The sequence below is a fragment of the Moschus berezovskii genome, chromosome 13 (genome assembly GCF_049115385.1).
Source record: "Moschus berezovskii isolate FMDL1 chromosome 13, NW_MosBer_1.0, whole genome shotgun sequence".
In the NCBI taxonomy this organism is placed as follows: domain Eukaryota; kingdom Metazoa; phylum Chordata; class Mammalia; order Artiodactyla; family Moschidae; genus Moschus; species Moschus berezovskii.
Window position 1 is genome coordinate 57,839,916 of NC_142472.1, and position 15,117 is coordinate 57,855,032.

General features: G+C 41.5%; 1 protein-coding gene across 7 annotated transcripts in view; it reads left to right on the top strand.

Annotated features, from left to right (window-relative positions):
• Positions 1 to 15,117, top strand: part of FRY (FRY microtubule binding protein) — a 438,131-nt gene that overhangs the window by 232,151 nt on the left and 190,863 nt on the right. For all 7 annotated transcript variants that reach the window (XM_055426288.2, XM_055426285.2, XM_055426286.2 and 4 more), the window contains one exon: positions 147 to 346. In XM_055426288.2, coding sequence (XP_055282263.2) covers positions 227 to 346 — 120 coding nt within the window. In that variant the 5' untranslated portion in view covers positions 147 to 226. The remainder of the gene's footprint in view (positions 1 to 146; positions 347 to 15,117) is intronic.

Genomic DNA, 15,117 nt, shown 5'->3' on the forward strand with positions numbered 1-15,117 from the left:
AAATCGTGACACTGTAAGGCCAGGTTATAATATTGCATACAGCGTTCTTCATGTGATTCATCTCTCTACATATATGACTTAACACTGCCAATCTGAATATTGACGATTTATTTTCAGCCCGTCAGAATATCCATTCTATTTTACAGCTTCTCCAGTTGGCAACGGTTATATCAAGCCTCCAGTTCCACCTGTTTCTGGCACACAAAAGGAGAAAGGGCCCCCAACCATGTTACCCATCAACGTGGACCCAGACAGCAAACCCGGGGAATACGTCCTCAAGAGTTTATTTGTCAACTTCACCACTCAGGCTGAGCGCAAGATTCGCATCATTATGGCAGAACCCCTGGTGAGTACATACAGAAGGCTTGTGTCTTTCTCAGTCCTTGATGTCGAATATAGATTTTACAGCTCTCAGAAGGGATGAAGGATGGATGGCTTTTCCCCTAGTTTGTTTTTTTGACATCGTGTGTGTACTCAATGATATTTGACTCTTTGCAACCCCATGGACTGTAACCTGCCAGGTTCCTCTGTCCGTGGGATTTTTTCAGGCAAGAATGTTGGAGCAAGTTACCATTTCCTCTGCCAGGGGTTCTTCCTGACCCAGGGATCAAACCTGTGTCTCCTGTATCAGTAGGCGGATTCTTTAACCACTGTGCCACTTGGGAAGCCCTTTTTGATACCATAGGTAATTTTTCAGTCAGTTCAGTTCAGTTGGTCAGTCGTATCCGACTCTTGGCAGCCCCATGGACTGCAGCACACCAGGCCTCTCTGTCCATCGCCAGCTCCCAGAGTTCACTCAAACTCATGTCCATTGTGTAGGTGATGCCATCCAACCATCTCATCCTCTGTCATCCCCTTCTCCTCTCGCCTTCAATCTTTCCCAGCATCAGGGTCTTTTCCAGTGAGTCAGTTCTTCCCATCAGGTGGCCAAAGTATTGGAGTTTCAGCTTCAGCATCAGTTCTTCCAGTGAATATTCAGGATTTATTTCCTTTAGGATGGACTGGTTGGATCTCCTTGCAGTCCAAGGGGCTCTCAAGAGTCTTCTCCAACACCACAGTTCAAAAGCATCAACTCTTCAGCACTCAGCTTTCTTTATGGTCCAACTCTCACATCCATACACAACTATTGGAAAAACCATAGCCTTGGCTAGACGGACCTTTGTTGGCAAAGTAATGTCTCTGCTTTTTAATATGCTGTCTAGGTTGGCCATAACTTTTCTTCCAAGGAGCAAGTGTCTTTTAATTTCATGGCTGCAGTCACTATCTGCAGTGACTTTGGAGCCCCCCCCAAAATAAAGTCTGTCACTGTTTCCCCATCTGTTTGCCGGATAGATGGGACCAGATGCCATGATCTTAGTTTTTTGAATGTTAAGATTTAAGCCAACTTTTTCACTCTCCTCTTTCACTTTCATCAAGAGGCTCTATAATTTCTGTTTGCTTTCTTCCATAAGGGTGGTGTCATCTGCATATCTGAGGTTATTGATATCTCTCCTGGCAATCCTGATTCCACCTTGTGCTTCATCCAGCTTAGCATTTCTCGTGATGTACTCTGCATATAAGTTAAATAAGCAGGGTGACAATACACAGCCCTGATGTACTCCTTTCCCAATTTGGAACCAGTCTGTTGTTCCATGTCCAGTTTTAACTGTTGCTTCCTGACCTGCATACAGACTTCTCAAGAGGCAGGCCAGGTGGTCTGGTATCCCCATTTCTTTAAGAATTTTCCAGAGTTTGTTGTGGTCCACACAGTCAAAGGCTTTGGCATAGTCAATAAAACAGAAGTAGATGTTCTTCTGGAACTCTCTTGCTTTTTTGATGATCCAATGGATGCTGGCAATTTGATCTCTGGTTCCTCTGCCTTTTCTAAATCCAACTTGAACATCTGGAAGTTCAGGGTTCATATACTGTTGAAGCCTGGCTTGGAGAATTTTGAGCATTACTTTGCTAGCTTGTGAGATCAGTGCGATTGTGCGTTAGTTTGAGCATTCTTTGGCATTGCCTTTCTTTGGGATTGGAATGAAAACTGACCTTTTCCAGTCCAGTGGCTACTGCTGAGTTTTCCAAATTTGCTGACAAATTTGCAGCACTTGCACAGCATCATCTTTTAGGATTTGAAATAGCTCAGCTGGAGTTCCATCACCTCCACTAGCTTTGTTCATGGTGATGCTTTCTAAGGCCCACTTGACTTCACATTCCAGGATGTCTGACTCTAGGTGAATGATCACACCATCGTGATTATCTTGGTTGTGAAGATCTTTTTTTTATAGTTCTTCTGTGTATTCTTACCACCTTTTCTTAGTATCTTCTGCTTCTGTTAGGTCCATACCATTTCTGCCCTTTATCGTGCCCATCTTTGCATAAAATGTTCCCTTGATATCTCTAATTTTCTTGAAGAGATCTCTAGACTTTCCCATTCTATTGTTTTCCTCTATTTCTTTGCATTGATCACTGAAAAAGGCTTTCTTATCTCTCCTTGCTATTCTTTGGAACTCTGCATTCAGATGGGTATATCTTTCCTTTTCTCCTTTGCCTTCTGCTTCTCTTCTATTCACAGCTATTTGTAAAGCCTCATCAGACAACCATTTTGCCTTTTTGCATTTCTTTTCCTTGGGTATGGTCTTGATCCCTGCCTGCTATACAATGTCATGAACCTCCATCCATAGTTTTAAAAGATAATATTTACGTTTCTTGATTTAAGATAATTGAGCCTCAAGGACCTTTAAATAATTAGCAGATAGAATTCAGCAGCACACTTCACCACTGGTTTTAGGACAGATAAGCTTAATTTAACATTAAGAAGTATTAAAATTGTAGAAAAATTGTGTTCATAGTCTCTGCTGTGTCTGTGTACTTTAGTCAAAATCTTTTTTTCCTATCTTTAAAGTAAAAGACAAAAAAAATAAAATCATCATTCTTTAAGGGGTTGCCAGAACTCCTAGTCTGAGAACAAATAGACAGATGGTCTCCATGACATATTATCCAAGGAAGTTTTTTGAGTTCTGTTACCTGAAAATTGGAAGTCAGGGAATTGTTGATTAAGTTGATTAATGCCCTTCAAGTAGGTATTCAGTATCTTCTTTGCAAATGATTCTGCGGCAAAATAAGGCTTCTGCTTCAGGCTTATGTTAATTACTTTAACAAGAGCTCTAAAGACAAAGTGCTAAATCTCAAAAGGATAGTGGAAAGGAAAAAAGTCCAATTGGAAGATTCAGATTACTTGTCTCCTGACCTTGGCGGGCCACTCACAATAAGAGAAAGGAAAGGAATTCAGAGTGACGGAGTTCTTTCTGTGAAGCTTGGCTTTGTACCTCCTGTGAAGAGATTGGGACAGGAGAAGAGGTCTGGGGCTGTGTTGAAGGCATCATAGCTTAAAATAATTAAATATTGAGCCCATAGCCTGTGCGTGCTCAGTCACTTCCGTTATGTCTGACTTTTTGCAACCCTATGGACTGTAGGAGCCCATAGCCTAAGTCTCTTGAAAAATATGTAACTTATGATACTCAGCATCATCTTTTCAAGATGATCTTTATAAGGGACTTCCCTGGCAGTCCAGTGGTGAAGACTCTGAGCTTCCAGTGCAGCAGGTGTGAGTTCAATCCCTGGTCAGGAAACTTAGATCATACATGCCATGTGAGGCAGCCAAAAAATAAAAACAAAAACTCTTACCAAAAATAATAATAATAGTAACCTTTTTAAGAATCACAATTTAACATTTGGAAATAAAAATTCAAGGATATTTAAATGCTTTGAATATTTGTAACCCAAAAGTTACAAACTTTGCCTTTAAACATTTTTATTAGATCAATGAGTTCCAACTTCCTATTAAGGAAAATGTTTTGTTTTACAGTTTTAATCATTTATAATAAACCTTAGTACTCTAGGTTTCTCCCATTCACCCATGTGTTTGTGTTTCTAGTGATTTTACTACTAATAATAGCTAATATTTCTGGAGCACTTGACTAGGTGCCAAGCACTGTGCTTAACGTATTATATATCCTTTAATCTTCACAATGATCTTAGGTAGAGAGTATTTATATACCTGTTTATAGATGGGGAAAGCTGGCACAGATAGGCAAAAGTGATCATCCAAGGTCACACAGTTTTTATTTGAATTTAAGCCGGGTCTTTTCAGAGCCCACCTCAGAACCATTCTACACTCTGCCAGTCTTTGCATGGGCATCTTCATAGGAAGATACCTTCTATGGTATCTTTACTTAAGAGACTTAAGTATTACTTAAAGCAACAGAGGGCTTTCCTATAAATGGGGTCCGAAGAATCATGTACCTTCATTCCCACTGCTGATCCCTGGAAGCCTCTGAGCTTCTTGGGAGGTGTGGGGGAAGCCAGGCCACCACCCCAAGATGGAGGGTGGGGAGCTACCTGGGCTCCAAAGATCCCGGGAGAGTTTAAGAGGGAGAGAGTGGAAAGGCACAAGGAAGAATCCTTTTACTCATTGACAGCGGAAACATGCCAAAACACATCAGGGCTCTCTGAAATTGTGTATCATGGTAGATTTTTTCCAAGAAACTGTTAAGTTATGCCTTCCCAAGTGGCGCTAGTGGTAAAGAACCTGCCTGCCAATGCAGGAGACATAAGAGACCTGGGTTCGATCCCTGGTTTGGAAAGATCCTATGGAGTAGGAAATGACAACCCACTCCAGTATTCTTGCTTGGAGAATCCCATGGACAGAGGAGGCTGGCGGATACAGTCCGTGGGGTCGCAAAGAGCCAGACACGACTGAAACGACTTAGCGTGAGCACAGGGAAGTTATACTGTAGTTGAATAGAGGTACTTAGAAGGCTGGATTGTGAACATCTCTGATTCTAAAATAATAGTTTAGGTACTGTTGTTTAAGGATTCAGTAAGTAAATTAGATTGGGTTTAACTTTTTCATCTTTAGTTTACTTTGTTTGGAATGTGTTTGCATAACATTTTTCTTCTTAGAGTAAACATTATGTCTGAGAAACTAACGTGTTCCACAGCGTTCTTTTAATTAGAGGTAGATATTTCTGTTCCTTTCTCTGAGACAATTTAAAGGTCCCCAAACAATAAAAATGAAAAACAGTGTAAGCTGTCTTCATCAGCAAATCTTCATTGTATGCCCAGGATGAAAGAGTCTCCTAGATACTGATGGTCAAGTAAATGGACATTGTGTTTTTAGCCAAAGAAATGCATTCTATCAATTTTCAGTATTGTTGCTTTTTATAAAAAGAGACTATTCCTCTTGTATTTTTTGGCAGAGGTGTAAGCTTCTGTGCCATTTCCTTCTCTTGTCTGTTGAAAAGTGCTTAGTAATTTTTGCCCTTGAATTTGTTTACTTATTGGACAATAAATGTGAGTAGATGCTGTGGCTTGTTACCTGAGTCTAATGTAAATGTGTGTTTGGCATTTTGTTCTAGAGCCCTAGCAAGAAGAGGTGTTATTTTTGATATATGTGTAATATGTTTAAAGTCAATTCTGAATAAATGTCCCCTAGTATTTCTCTTACAGAAGTTGGCTTTGTTTAGAAAGATATTGAATCCTTTAAAAGCCTGGATTCATGTGGACTTGTATCATATCACAAAGTTGTAGTGTCTTATCTCTAATATAATTAAAACTTGTATGGGAGTAGCAAAGGTAATTTTTAAAAATTTGGAAGTATTGATTTATTGTTTATGGGGCTACTCAGGAATCTGTATTTCTCAGTTTTCTTTTTAAAAGACTGAAACCTTCAGAATTCCACATCAGTTAAACTGCATGAGATCAGTTATATACAATTTTAAATTAAAGTTGTACTTATGAATTACTGATGTCCAGATAGCTAACTTAAATGGGGGGAAAAGGACTGGAAACAAAGATGTTCCACCAAGATAAAATATTAGATTTTTTTCTTATTAAAGATGTTTCACCAGTTTAGCAATATTGTTCTTCATACCTAAAAGATGCTCAGGTCATATTCATTAATATTTATGGGTAAGTCAATAATTTTACTCAATTTTTGTTGCTTTATGAGGTCATTTGATAGCATTTGCTCCTGGCTGGTCTTATTGTTATTTCACTTTTCCCCAAGGTCAATTGGGTCATCTGTAACTTTTTTATATTTTTATCTCAAAACAGAGAAAGTACAGAAAACAGTGTAACAGATGCTGTTCCTCTTGCCTCCTGCTCCTTTCCTCTGGTTTAAAATTTATTTTTCCCAAAGTGTATCTTTTTATAGTTATTTAAGTTATAAAGGCGGGAGGAGAGGGGGACAACAGAGAATGAGATGGCTGGATGGCATCACTGACTCTGTGGACATGAGTTTGAGTGAACTCCGGGAGTTGGAGATGGACAGGGAGGCCTGGCATGCTGTGATTCATGGGGTCACGGAGAGTCGGACACGACTGAGCGACTGAACTGAAGTTATAATCACTGGGGGGTAAATCACTTGGTTTAGTTTATCTCAGATGTTCGGATTTTCCCCTGAATTATCGGTGATATTTCAGTTGAGAATAGAATTCTAGTTTCACATTTATTCTCCTTCCAGACTTTTGCCATTTAATTTTCACCACGTTGCCTCTAGCACTGCTGTTGAACAGTCTGTGGTTGATTTGCTGTTTGTTTGTGGATTATTTACTTTTTTTCTGTCTGCTTTTATGTTTTTTTTGCTTTGTCCATAGCTTTCTGCAGTTTCACCACACTCTGTCTTGAGATGTAGATTTATTTCTGTTTTCCTGTTTGAGACTCTTATGCTTCTTAAATTGAAGGTTCATGATTTTCATCAGTTTGGAAAATTCTTAGCCATTAATTATTTGAAGACTACCACTTCTACACTTTTCCTCTTTTTTTCTGGCATTTATATTAGATACACATTGCTCTATTACCTATCTTTTTACTCGTCTTTAATTATTTCTACCCCTCTATCTTGCTGCTGTATTCTGAGTCAGTTCCTCAGGTCTAATCTTCAGTTTATTATTCCTCTCTTGGGCTATAGGGCTTCCCTGGTGACTCAGTGGTAAAGAATCCACCTTTCAATGCAGGAGACACAGGTTCAATCACTGGGTCGAGAAGATACTCTGGAAAAGGAAATGGCAATCCACTCCAATATTCTTGCTTGAGAAATCTCACGGACTGAGGAGCCTGATGGGCTATAGTCCATAGGGTCACCAAACAGTCAGACATGACTTAGCAGCTAAACCATGACAACTCTTGGACAGTGTCTAATCTGTTGTATAATGTGTCCAGTGAGAGTTATAATTTTGGTGATACAATGTTTTATTTCTAGAAGTATGTTTTAAAATCTATTTAGATGAGGATTTTTTTAATTTGAGGGGTTTCTTATGTTTAGAACTTTTATTGTGTGTCTTTGATCACCTTAAACATACATTTTTGTTTGTGTCCTCTCTTAGGGTAGCCCCAGAATCTTCACTGTCTTGGGCCAAACATTATATTAATTTCTTGGTTTGGGAACTTCTGCACCTGGAAGGTGATACAAATATAAGCTCCAAACTCTTACAAGACTTAAGACTGTGGTTTAAAATTCTTGGGGAGGATTTTGTTGTTTTTACCTAGAACTGAGGCAGGGGCCATTGGAATATCTTTACATCTTCTTGTGCCAGTACATAGATTTGTCCCTAGCCCACTGTTTCAGTGTTTAGGACCACACTTTACGTGGGCATCTTATCTCCAGTGTCCCACCTCTCAAGGTTCACAGCTTTGTTTCCTGTCCCCAAGTGGACAACAACAAAAAGCCTCCAGCATAATGAGACCAGTAGCCCTTCCCCGGTGCATCCACTGCATCACCTCCTATCTTTCTGCTTTTCACTTCCCTTTTCCTTTCTTGTGAACTCATTTCTTCACTTAAAAAAGTCCTATATTCCACTCACCATTTTCAAGTGTTTATAGCCTGTGAACTTTTGCATTATCTTAGTCTATTATCCTGCCAGAGCCCTCTACAGAATTCTTGGTTTGCCTTTCATGCAGATAAGGGCAGGTGGGTCTTTGCATTGTGAGGGTCCTGTGCAAGCAAACATTCCCATGGCAAGATGGGGTGACCCCAAGATGAATAAAAGGAAGAATGAGGGGATTGTCTAGTCAAAACTATGGTTTTTCTGGTAGTCGTGTATGGATGTGAGAGTTGGACTATAAAGAAAGCTGAGCGCCAAAAAACTGATGCTTTTGAACTGTGGTGTTGGAGAACTCTTGAGAGTCCCTTGGACAGTCAATCCTAAAGGAAATCAGTCCTGAATATTCATTAGAAGGACTGATGCTGAAGCTGAAACTCCAATTCTTTGGCCACCTGATGCGAAGAACTGACTCATTGGAAAAGACCCTGATGCTGGGAAAGATGGAAGGCAGGAGGAGAAGGGGATGACAGAAGATGAGATGGTTGGATGGCATTACCAACTCAATGGACATGAGTTTGAGCAAGCTCTGGGAGTTGGTGATGGACAGGGAAGCTTGGCGTCGCAAAGAGTTGGACACAACTGAGCGACTTCACTTTCACTTTTCACTGTCATGCATTGGAGAAGGAAATGGCAACCCACTCCAGTATTCTTGCCTGGAGAATCCCAGGGACGGAGAAGCCTGGTGGGCTGCCGTCTATGGGGTCACACAGAGTCGGACACAACTGAAGTGACTTAGCAGCAGCAGAGCGACTGAACTGAACTGAGGGGACTGTCCCCAAGTCTTCCTCTTCTGGTCCTTCCTGATGAGTTTTCCCTAAATACAACCCTGTCCCTTTCATTCTCTTACTTAAAACCTTTGTTTCATACCCTTTTGCTCCTTGACTTGACTCCAGCCTGTCTTTCTTCACCTGTGCATCTTTATGTCCTGTGTTATGTCCTTTATGTCCGTCTTTATCCCCTGTGTTTCAGTTCTGTGCTTGCCTGTCACCATGTGTGTAGCCCACCAGCCCCTCTTCCTAGAATACCTTCAGCTCTTCATCCTGCCTTCATCTTTCAAGGCCCATCTCAAATACCTCATCTTCTGGAAAGGTTATTTGATTTCTTCCCTGACTCCACACAGTTATACAGATGTGGATATACGTACCTGTAAATCTCTATCTGCATCACCGTATCATTATCTCAAGCAAACTGGCTTCATTAAATAAGAGTATTAGAATAGACTAGAATAGAAAATGTCAGAACATTATAGGTTTTAAGGGTACATGTTGTTTTATGAAACTTTCACTGGTGTGTGTATCTACCAGACCTTGGTATAAAATGTATATTTTTTTGATGAGTAGGGGTGAAGGATACAGAAATTCTTTAAGTTGAAGAATTCAGGAATTCACTGGAGGACCAACAGTTAGGACTGCTTTCACTGCTGAGGGTCCAGGTTCAATCCCTGGTCGGGGAACTAAGATCTCACAAGCCATAGGGAGTGGCCAAAAAAAAGAAAAGAAAAAAGATGCACTTAAGTTCCTTACAGGCATTACTGTGTCTTATCTGCACACACACAGACACACAAATACACGTATATCCCCATGTCTAGAAAGTCTCCTTTATACACAGTAGACAGTGTTTTTTTTAAATGAGTAAGAATATGACTAAAAGGAATGGATAGATGAATGGGTGGAAAAATATTAATATGGTAGCTCAAAAAGAATGTAGGATCCTGTATGTTTCTCAGGGTCATCTTGCCAACCTCTGAACTGATAATAATGGATTTTGTTTTGTCCTTTGTACCCCTCAGCAGATGAAAGCCCTACAGTCTGCTGAGTAGACATTAATTCTTAGCCTTCTGCCTTGGGCCATCTAAGGACACCTCATTATTCACTTATACGGTCACCTGCTCCCACTTCACCCCAGCAGTGCGTGGAAAGGAGAGTCAGGTTGACTCTTAGCGGTCAGACTAAGCCTCAGATATATGCTCTCATTATCTCAGCATCTCTCCATTTATATAGCATCTGTCACTAGGAGTCACAGGCAATTACCTTCTCAATAAACCCTTTTCCAAAAAATCAAGACTCTCCAGCCTTTCAAAATTCATTAGCTCCCATAATCTCAACTTTGGAGATTTAATGGGTGAGAAGAGAGAAAGCCAAAAACAAAGCAGCTTTTCATCCAGGCTGATCTGAATTCAAATCCCAATTCCACCTCTTTAGTGTTGGAAGGTCAGTCAGGCCCTCTCATTTTTTTCCTCATTGGCAAGAGCCTAGCTCGTGGGTGGAGGAGAGAAGTCAGGGTAATAGGTGGTGCTCTGACATAATTCTCAGCATCATCACCATGATTCTCGTGGTCGCCTCGAAACCACTATCAGCTAAGTAAATCCCCTCATGTGTTTCGCTGGCAGTCATCCTGGTGCTTCCTCTCTGTGCTGTTCAGAAGGAGTGGAGGCTTGAGCAGAGTGGTTGGCTGCCTGCTGTTGCCATGCCCTGTTATTGTCAGGTGGTGGTTCTGAAATCCACCTTGGCAATGAGAGAGGCATAGCCAAAGCTGGTCTGGGCAGAACTGCTGTGGATTCTTTAGGGACTTAAGCTCTGAGAGGTGACAGAGGCAAACAAACCAAAGTTTATGTGACAAGGCAACACCCCTGCCCTCTCACCTTAGAGCCAGCAAAATATCAATACTTGAGGTTTATGCGGGCATAACTTGTGAGGACTTAGGAAATGAAACCAGGGATTTGAAGTGGGTCTACGTAGAATGGTTTTCCAAGGCTTTCCAAGAGGAAATTTCACAGCGTCTTGAGGGTAGGGATCTGGGAGACAAGTTAGGAACGCTGTAGTGTTGGGAAGCCAATGGCCCAAAAACTGAAAGGCTGGATCACTCAACTAAGTAAAACACGTTCAGAAAATTTCAAGAACTTTCCCTTCTCTCATTCACATATTTAAATTTGTTGAAAACCTCAGAAGGAAAAATAATCTAATTTTATTAGTCGTCTAATTAAACTGATTTTTCCTGTTTTATTGAGATAAAATTGATATGTGATATTGTGTTGGTTTTAGGTGTACAGCATCCCAAGGTCATATATATCTTATAAAATGATCACCACAATAAGTTTAGTCAACATCCATCACCTTACATGGTTACAATTTGTGTGTGTGTGTGATGAGAAGTTTTTAATATAATCCTATTTTAAAGGAAATTTTTGAAATTATTTTATTTATTTTTGGCTGTGGTGGGTCTTTGTTGCTGCATGGGCTTTTCTTTAGTTGGAAAGAGCAGGGACTACTCTCTAGTCGCCGTGCTCGGGCTTCTCATTGGGGTGGCTTCTCTTGCTGCAGAGCACAGGCCCTGGGCTTCAGTGGTCGTGGTTCCCGGGCTCGAGAGCACAGGCTCAGTAGTTGTGCATAGGCTTAGTTGCCCCAGGGCATGTGTGATCTTCATGGACCAGAGATAGAACCCAGGTCTCCTGCATTGCCAGTCAGATTCTTTACTCCTGAGTCACCAGGGAAGCCTGAGAATCCTTGAGATTTACTCTCTTTGCAGCTTTCAAACATGCAACTCGGTATTCTCAGCTTTAGTCACGCTGCTGTACGTTCCGTCCTCAGAACTTACGTATGTAATAACCAGAAGTGTGAGCCTTCGAGAATCTTCAACCACACTTCTCAGACTGCCTGTTCTGTCCCCGCTCCTTCCTATAATTTGGCCAATACACAGGAAACTTGGTTTTTCATGAGAGCTCTGCTACCAGCCTGTGCTTCCAACAAAATCACTTAACGTGATTCATCATGGTTTTTTCTTTTATGAAATGTTCACAGTCAAGCCCAGTTTTACCTCTAGTGTACTTAACAAATATAAGCATTAACTCTCCACGTCTCTGAGTGAATAAGTCACATCCCAGTGCATTCACTCAGGTTAAAACCACCATTGTCTTAGCCAGGAGCTGCAGTGAAGCTAAACCAGGTACTGAGCAGAGTTTTCATCCGGATCTACAGTCTATCAGCATAAAATGCCAATAGGAAGAAGAAATTCTGACTCACCTAAGACTTAGAAAGCAAGTGATTTATTCTCTAATTGAAACCTGGAAAGAGGAAAAGATCTGCATCACCTCAGAGAACACACCCCTTTCATCTTGTCCTTCATTAGAGCCTAGAACTGAGCGGAGCTCGCCTTCCTTTAACAGTCTGATATTTAAAAACACTTAGGATGAAAGCACATGTGACACTGGGAAGGTTTTATTTTTGGAATTGCTCAAGTCTCGATAGCCTCTGCTCACAAAACAGTTAATGGAGGAAACAGTATCCCTGTATTGAGCTTGGAGCACAGGTGAGGGGTAACAAACACTCATAGAGATGCTAACTGAGGGATGCAGGGAGGGAGTCTTAAATATCACATGACAGGGTCTAACTTGTTAGTTTCACTGGTGGCTCAGATGGTAAAGAATCTGCCTGCAATGCGGGAGACCTGGATTTGATCCCTGGGTCAAGAGGATCAGTTGGAGGAGGGCATGACAACCCACTCCAGTGTCCTTGCCTAGGCAATCCCTATGGACAGGGGAGCCTGGCGGGCTGTAGTCCATGGGGTTCCAAAGAATCGGACATGACTGAGCAACTAAGCACAGCTGGTTTACTAACATAAGAGACACAAGTCAGGGAATTTCTGTTGTTCAGTTGCTTGCAGCTACTGCTGCTGCAAAGTCGCTTCAGTCGTGTCCAGCTCTGTGTGACTCCATAGACGGCAGCCCACCAGGCTCCCCCGTCCCTGGGATTCTCCAGGCAAGAACACTGGAGTGGGTTGCCATTTCCTTCTCCAATGCATGAAAGTAAAAAGTGAAAGTGAAGTCGCTCAGTTGTGTCCAACTCTTTGCGACCCCATGGACTGCAGCACGCCAGGCTTCCCTGTCCCTCACTATCTCCCAGAGTGTTCAAACTCATGTCCATTGAGTCGGTGATGCCATCCAACCATCTCATCCTCTGTTGCCGCCTTCTTCTGCCCTCGGTGTTTCCCAGCATCACTCTTTTCCAATGAATTGGCTCTTTGCATCAGGTGGCCAAAGTTTTGGAGCTTCAGCATCACTCCTTCCAGTGAATATCCAGAGTTGATTTTCTTTAGGATTAACTGGTTTGATCTCCTTACTGTCCAAGGGACTCTCAAGAGTCTTCTGCAGCACCACAGTTCAAAAGCATCAATTCTCTGGCGCTGAGCCTTCTTTATGGTCCAACTCTCACATCCATACAGACTACCGTACATGATTTCTATTTTAATATAAGACTAAAAATAAACTATGGGGCTTCCCTGGTGGCTCAGTGGTAAAAAGCCCACCTGCCAATGCTGGAGACATGGGTTTGATCCTTGGTTGGGGAAGATTCACCTGGAGAAGGAAGTGGCAACCCACTCCAGTATTCTTGGCTGGGAAATCCCATGGACAGAGGAGCCTGGTGGGCTACAGTCCATAGGGTCACAAAGAGTTGGACACAACTTAGCAACTGAACAACAAAAAATAAACTAGAAGTAACACAGAAGAGGTTTTGGTGTGCAAGTGTTAAAGAATCCAGGATGCCACTCTTGGTTGCAGCCGCACCACCAGCCTCTAGTGTCATGCCTCGAGATCATGCCTATAGGGACAGCAGTCACGGTGAGCTGGCACAGATGTGGAAAGGCTGAGCAATTAGCTGTCGACTGCATTACCACATGTGAATGTGGTTCTAGACTCAGGCAGCCCTGCCTGCTGACACACCTTTGATTCTTGGCCCCGCATCTCAGGCTTTCAGCTCCTCCTCTACCTGATGTCACAGACTGGCAACAGCACAGCCCCCCACTCAACCCCAGACTGAGCCGGATGCTGTGCTGTAACATTGACACAGGTGACCGACCTCCAACAAACCAAATACAGAGAGGGGTTCTAATAGTTTTAATGAGTCTGATTGTGGCTGTAAGGAAGCATAGCCTTTTGTAAGTGAAGTGCACACTCACCCAACCTCCTCTTAGGATTTCAGACCGGATCTGTCCAGAGCCAAGAGACTCAGGTTGTTCTATAGTCTATTTGTAGTTATAAAAGAGCTTTTTGTTTGTTTGTTTTGGTGCCTCTGGCCTGTGTGTGGATTGAACATTCTGCTGTAGTCCTGTGTTTCACTCCTTCAGATACCTCAGTTGTCTGCTGATGTCTAGATATCAGATCCTTTCATCAGGAACTTTTATTTTTAATATTTAAGGAATTTGTGAATTAGGAAATTCTGTTGTACTAATTGAAGGATAGAATTACTGTCTCAAATTAGGATCTTTATATGGTGGATTTTCATGAAAACTATTATAATTAGTCATGCTTATAGCCTGATGAAGTGAAGTGTTAGTTGCTCAGTCGTGTCCAACTCTTTCAACCCTTGGACAGTAACCCACCAGACTCCTCCGCCCATGGAATTCTCCAGGCAAGAATACTGGAGTCTGTTGCCATGCCCTTCTCCAGGGGATCTTCCCAACCCAGATATCGAACCCGGGTCTCTTGCATTGCAGGCAGATTCTTTACCAACTGAGCCACTAAGGAAGACTGATAGCCAGTCACTAACCTCAGTGTTAACATTTCAAGATAATACTTCATCATGATCAGAATTTGCAAATTGGTGGGGTGTTTTGTTTTTTTTTTACTGTTGTATATGCCAGTTTGACAACCAGCTGTTACACATATGTCATCTAAGGATGTGCAAATAGCAGAAAGAGCACCTTTAGTATCTCTCTGCACTGTGGATTCAAGTTAGCTTTCCAGAAGGACAACAGCTAGTGTTTTTAGCCAAACTTCTCTTAGTAGAGACTCTCTTGCTTCAACAAACCTAATAAGGGAAATGTGAAAAGAATAAAAATAATTTTTAGATTTACTTCCGTACTGAGTATAGAGATATAATTAAAGTAATGCTGTCCTTAAAGGAGGCTGAGAAACAATTCAGGTCAGATAAGAAATATTTATATTACACTTGACAAAGTACTGGATTATTTTCCAAGTTATAAATAAATATATAACTTTTAAAATAGCTTTTTCTTAGCAAAGCAGCTCAACCTGGCACCCCTTACTTAATCTAGCAAGACTTTCACCAGGAATCTGAAAACTCACCCTAAGCCAGAAACAAAATACTATTAGTAGCTGAAACCAGACATAATTGTTGAAAGGTTGCACTGGGCTGCTAAATGACGTGATCTTTCCAATGAGCTCACAAACTCACTTTTTTTCTGTGTACTGTTCAACTTGAAGTTTGTTTGCCTTGTTAGGAGTAGTCTTGGATTC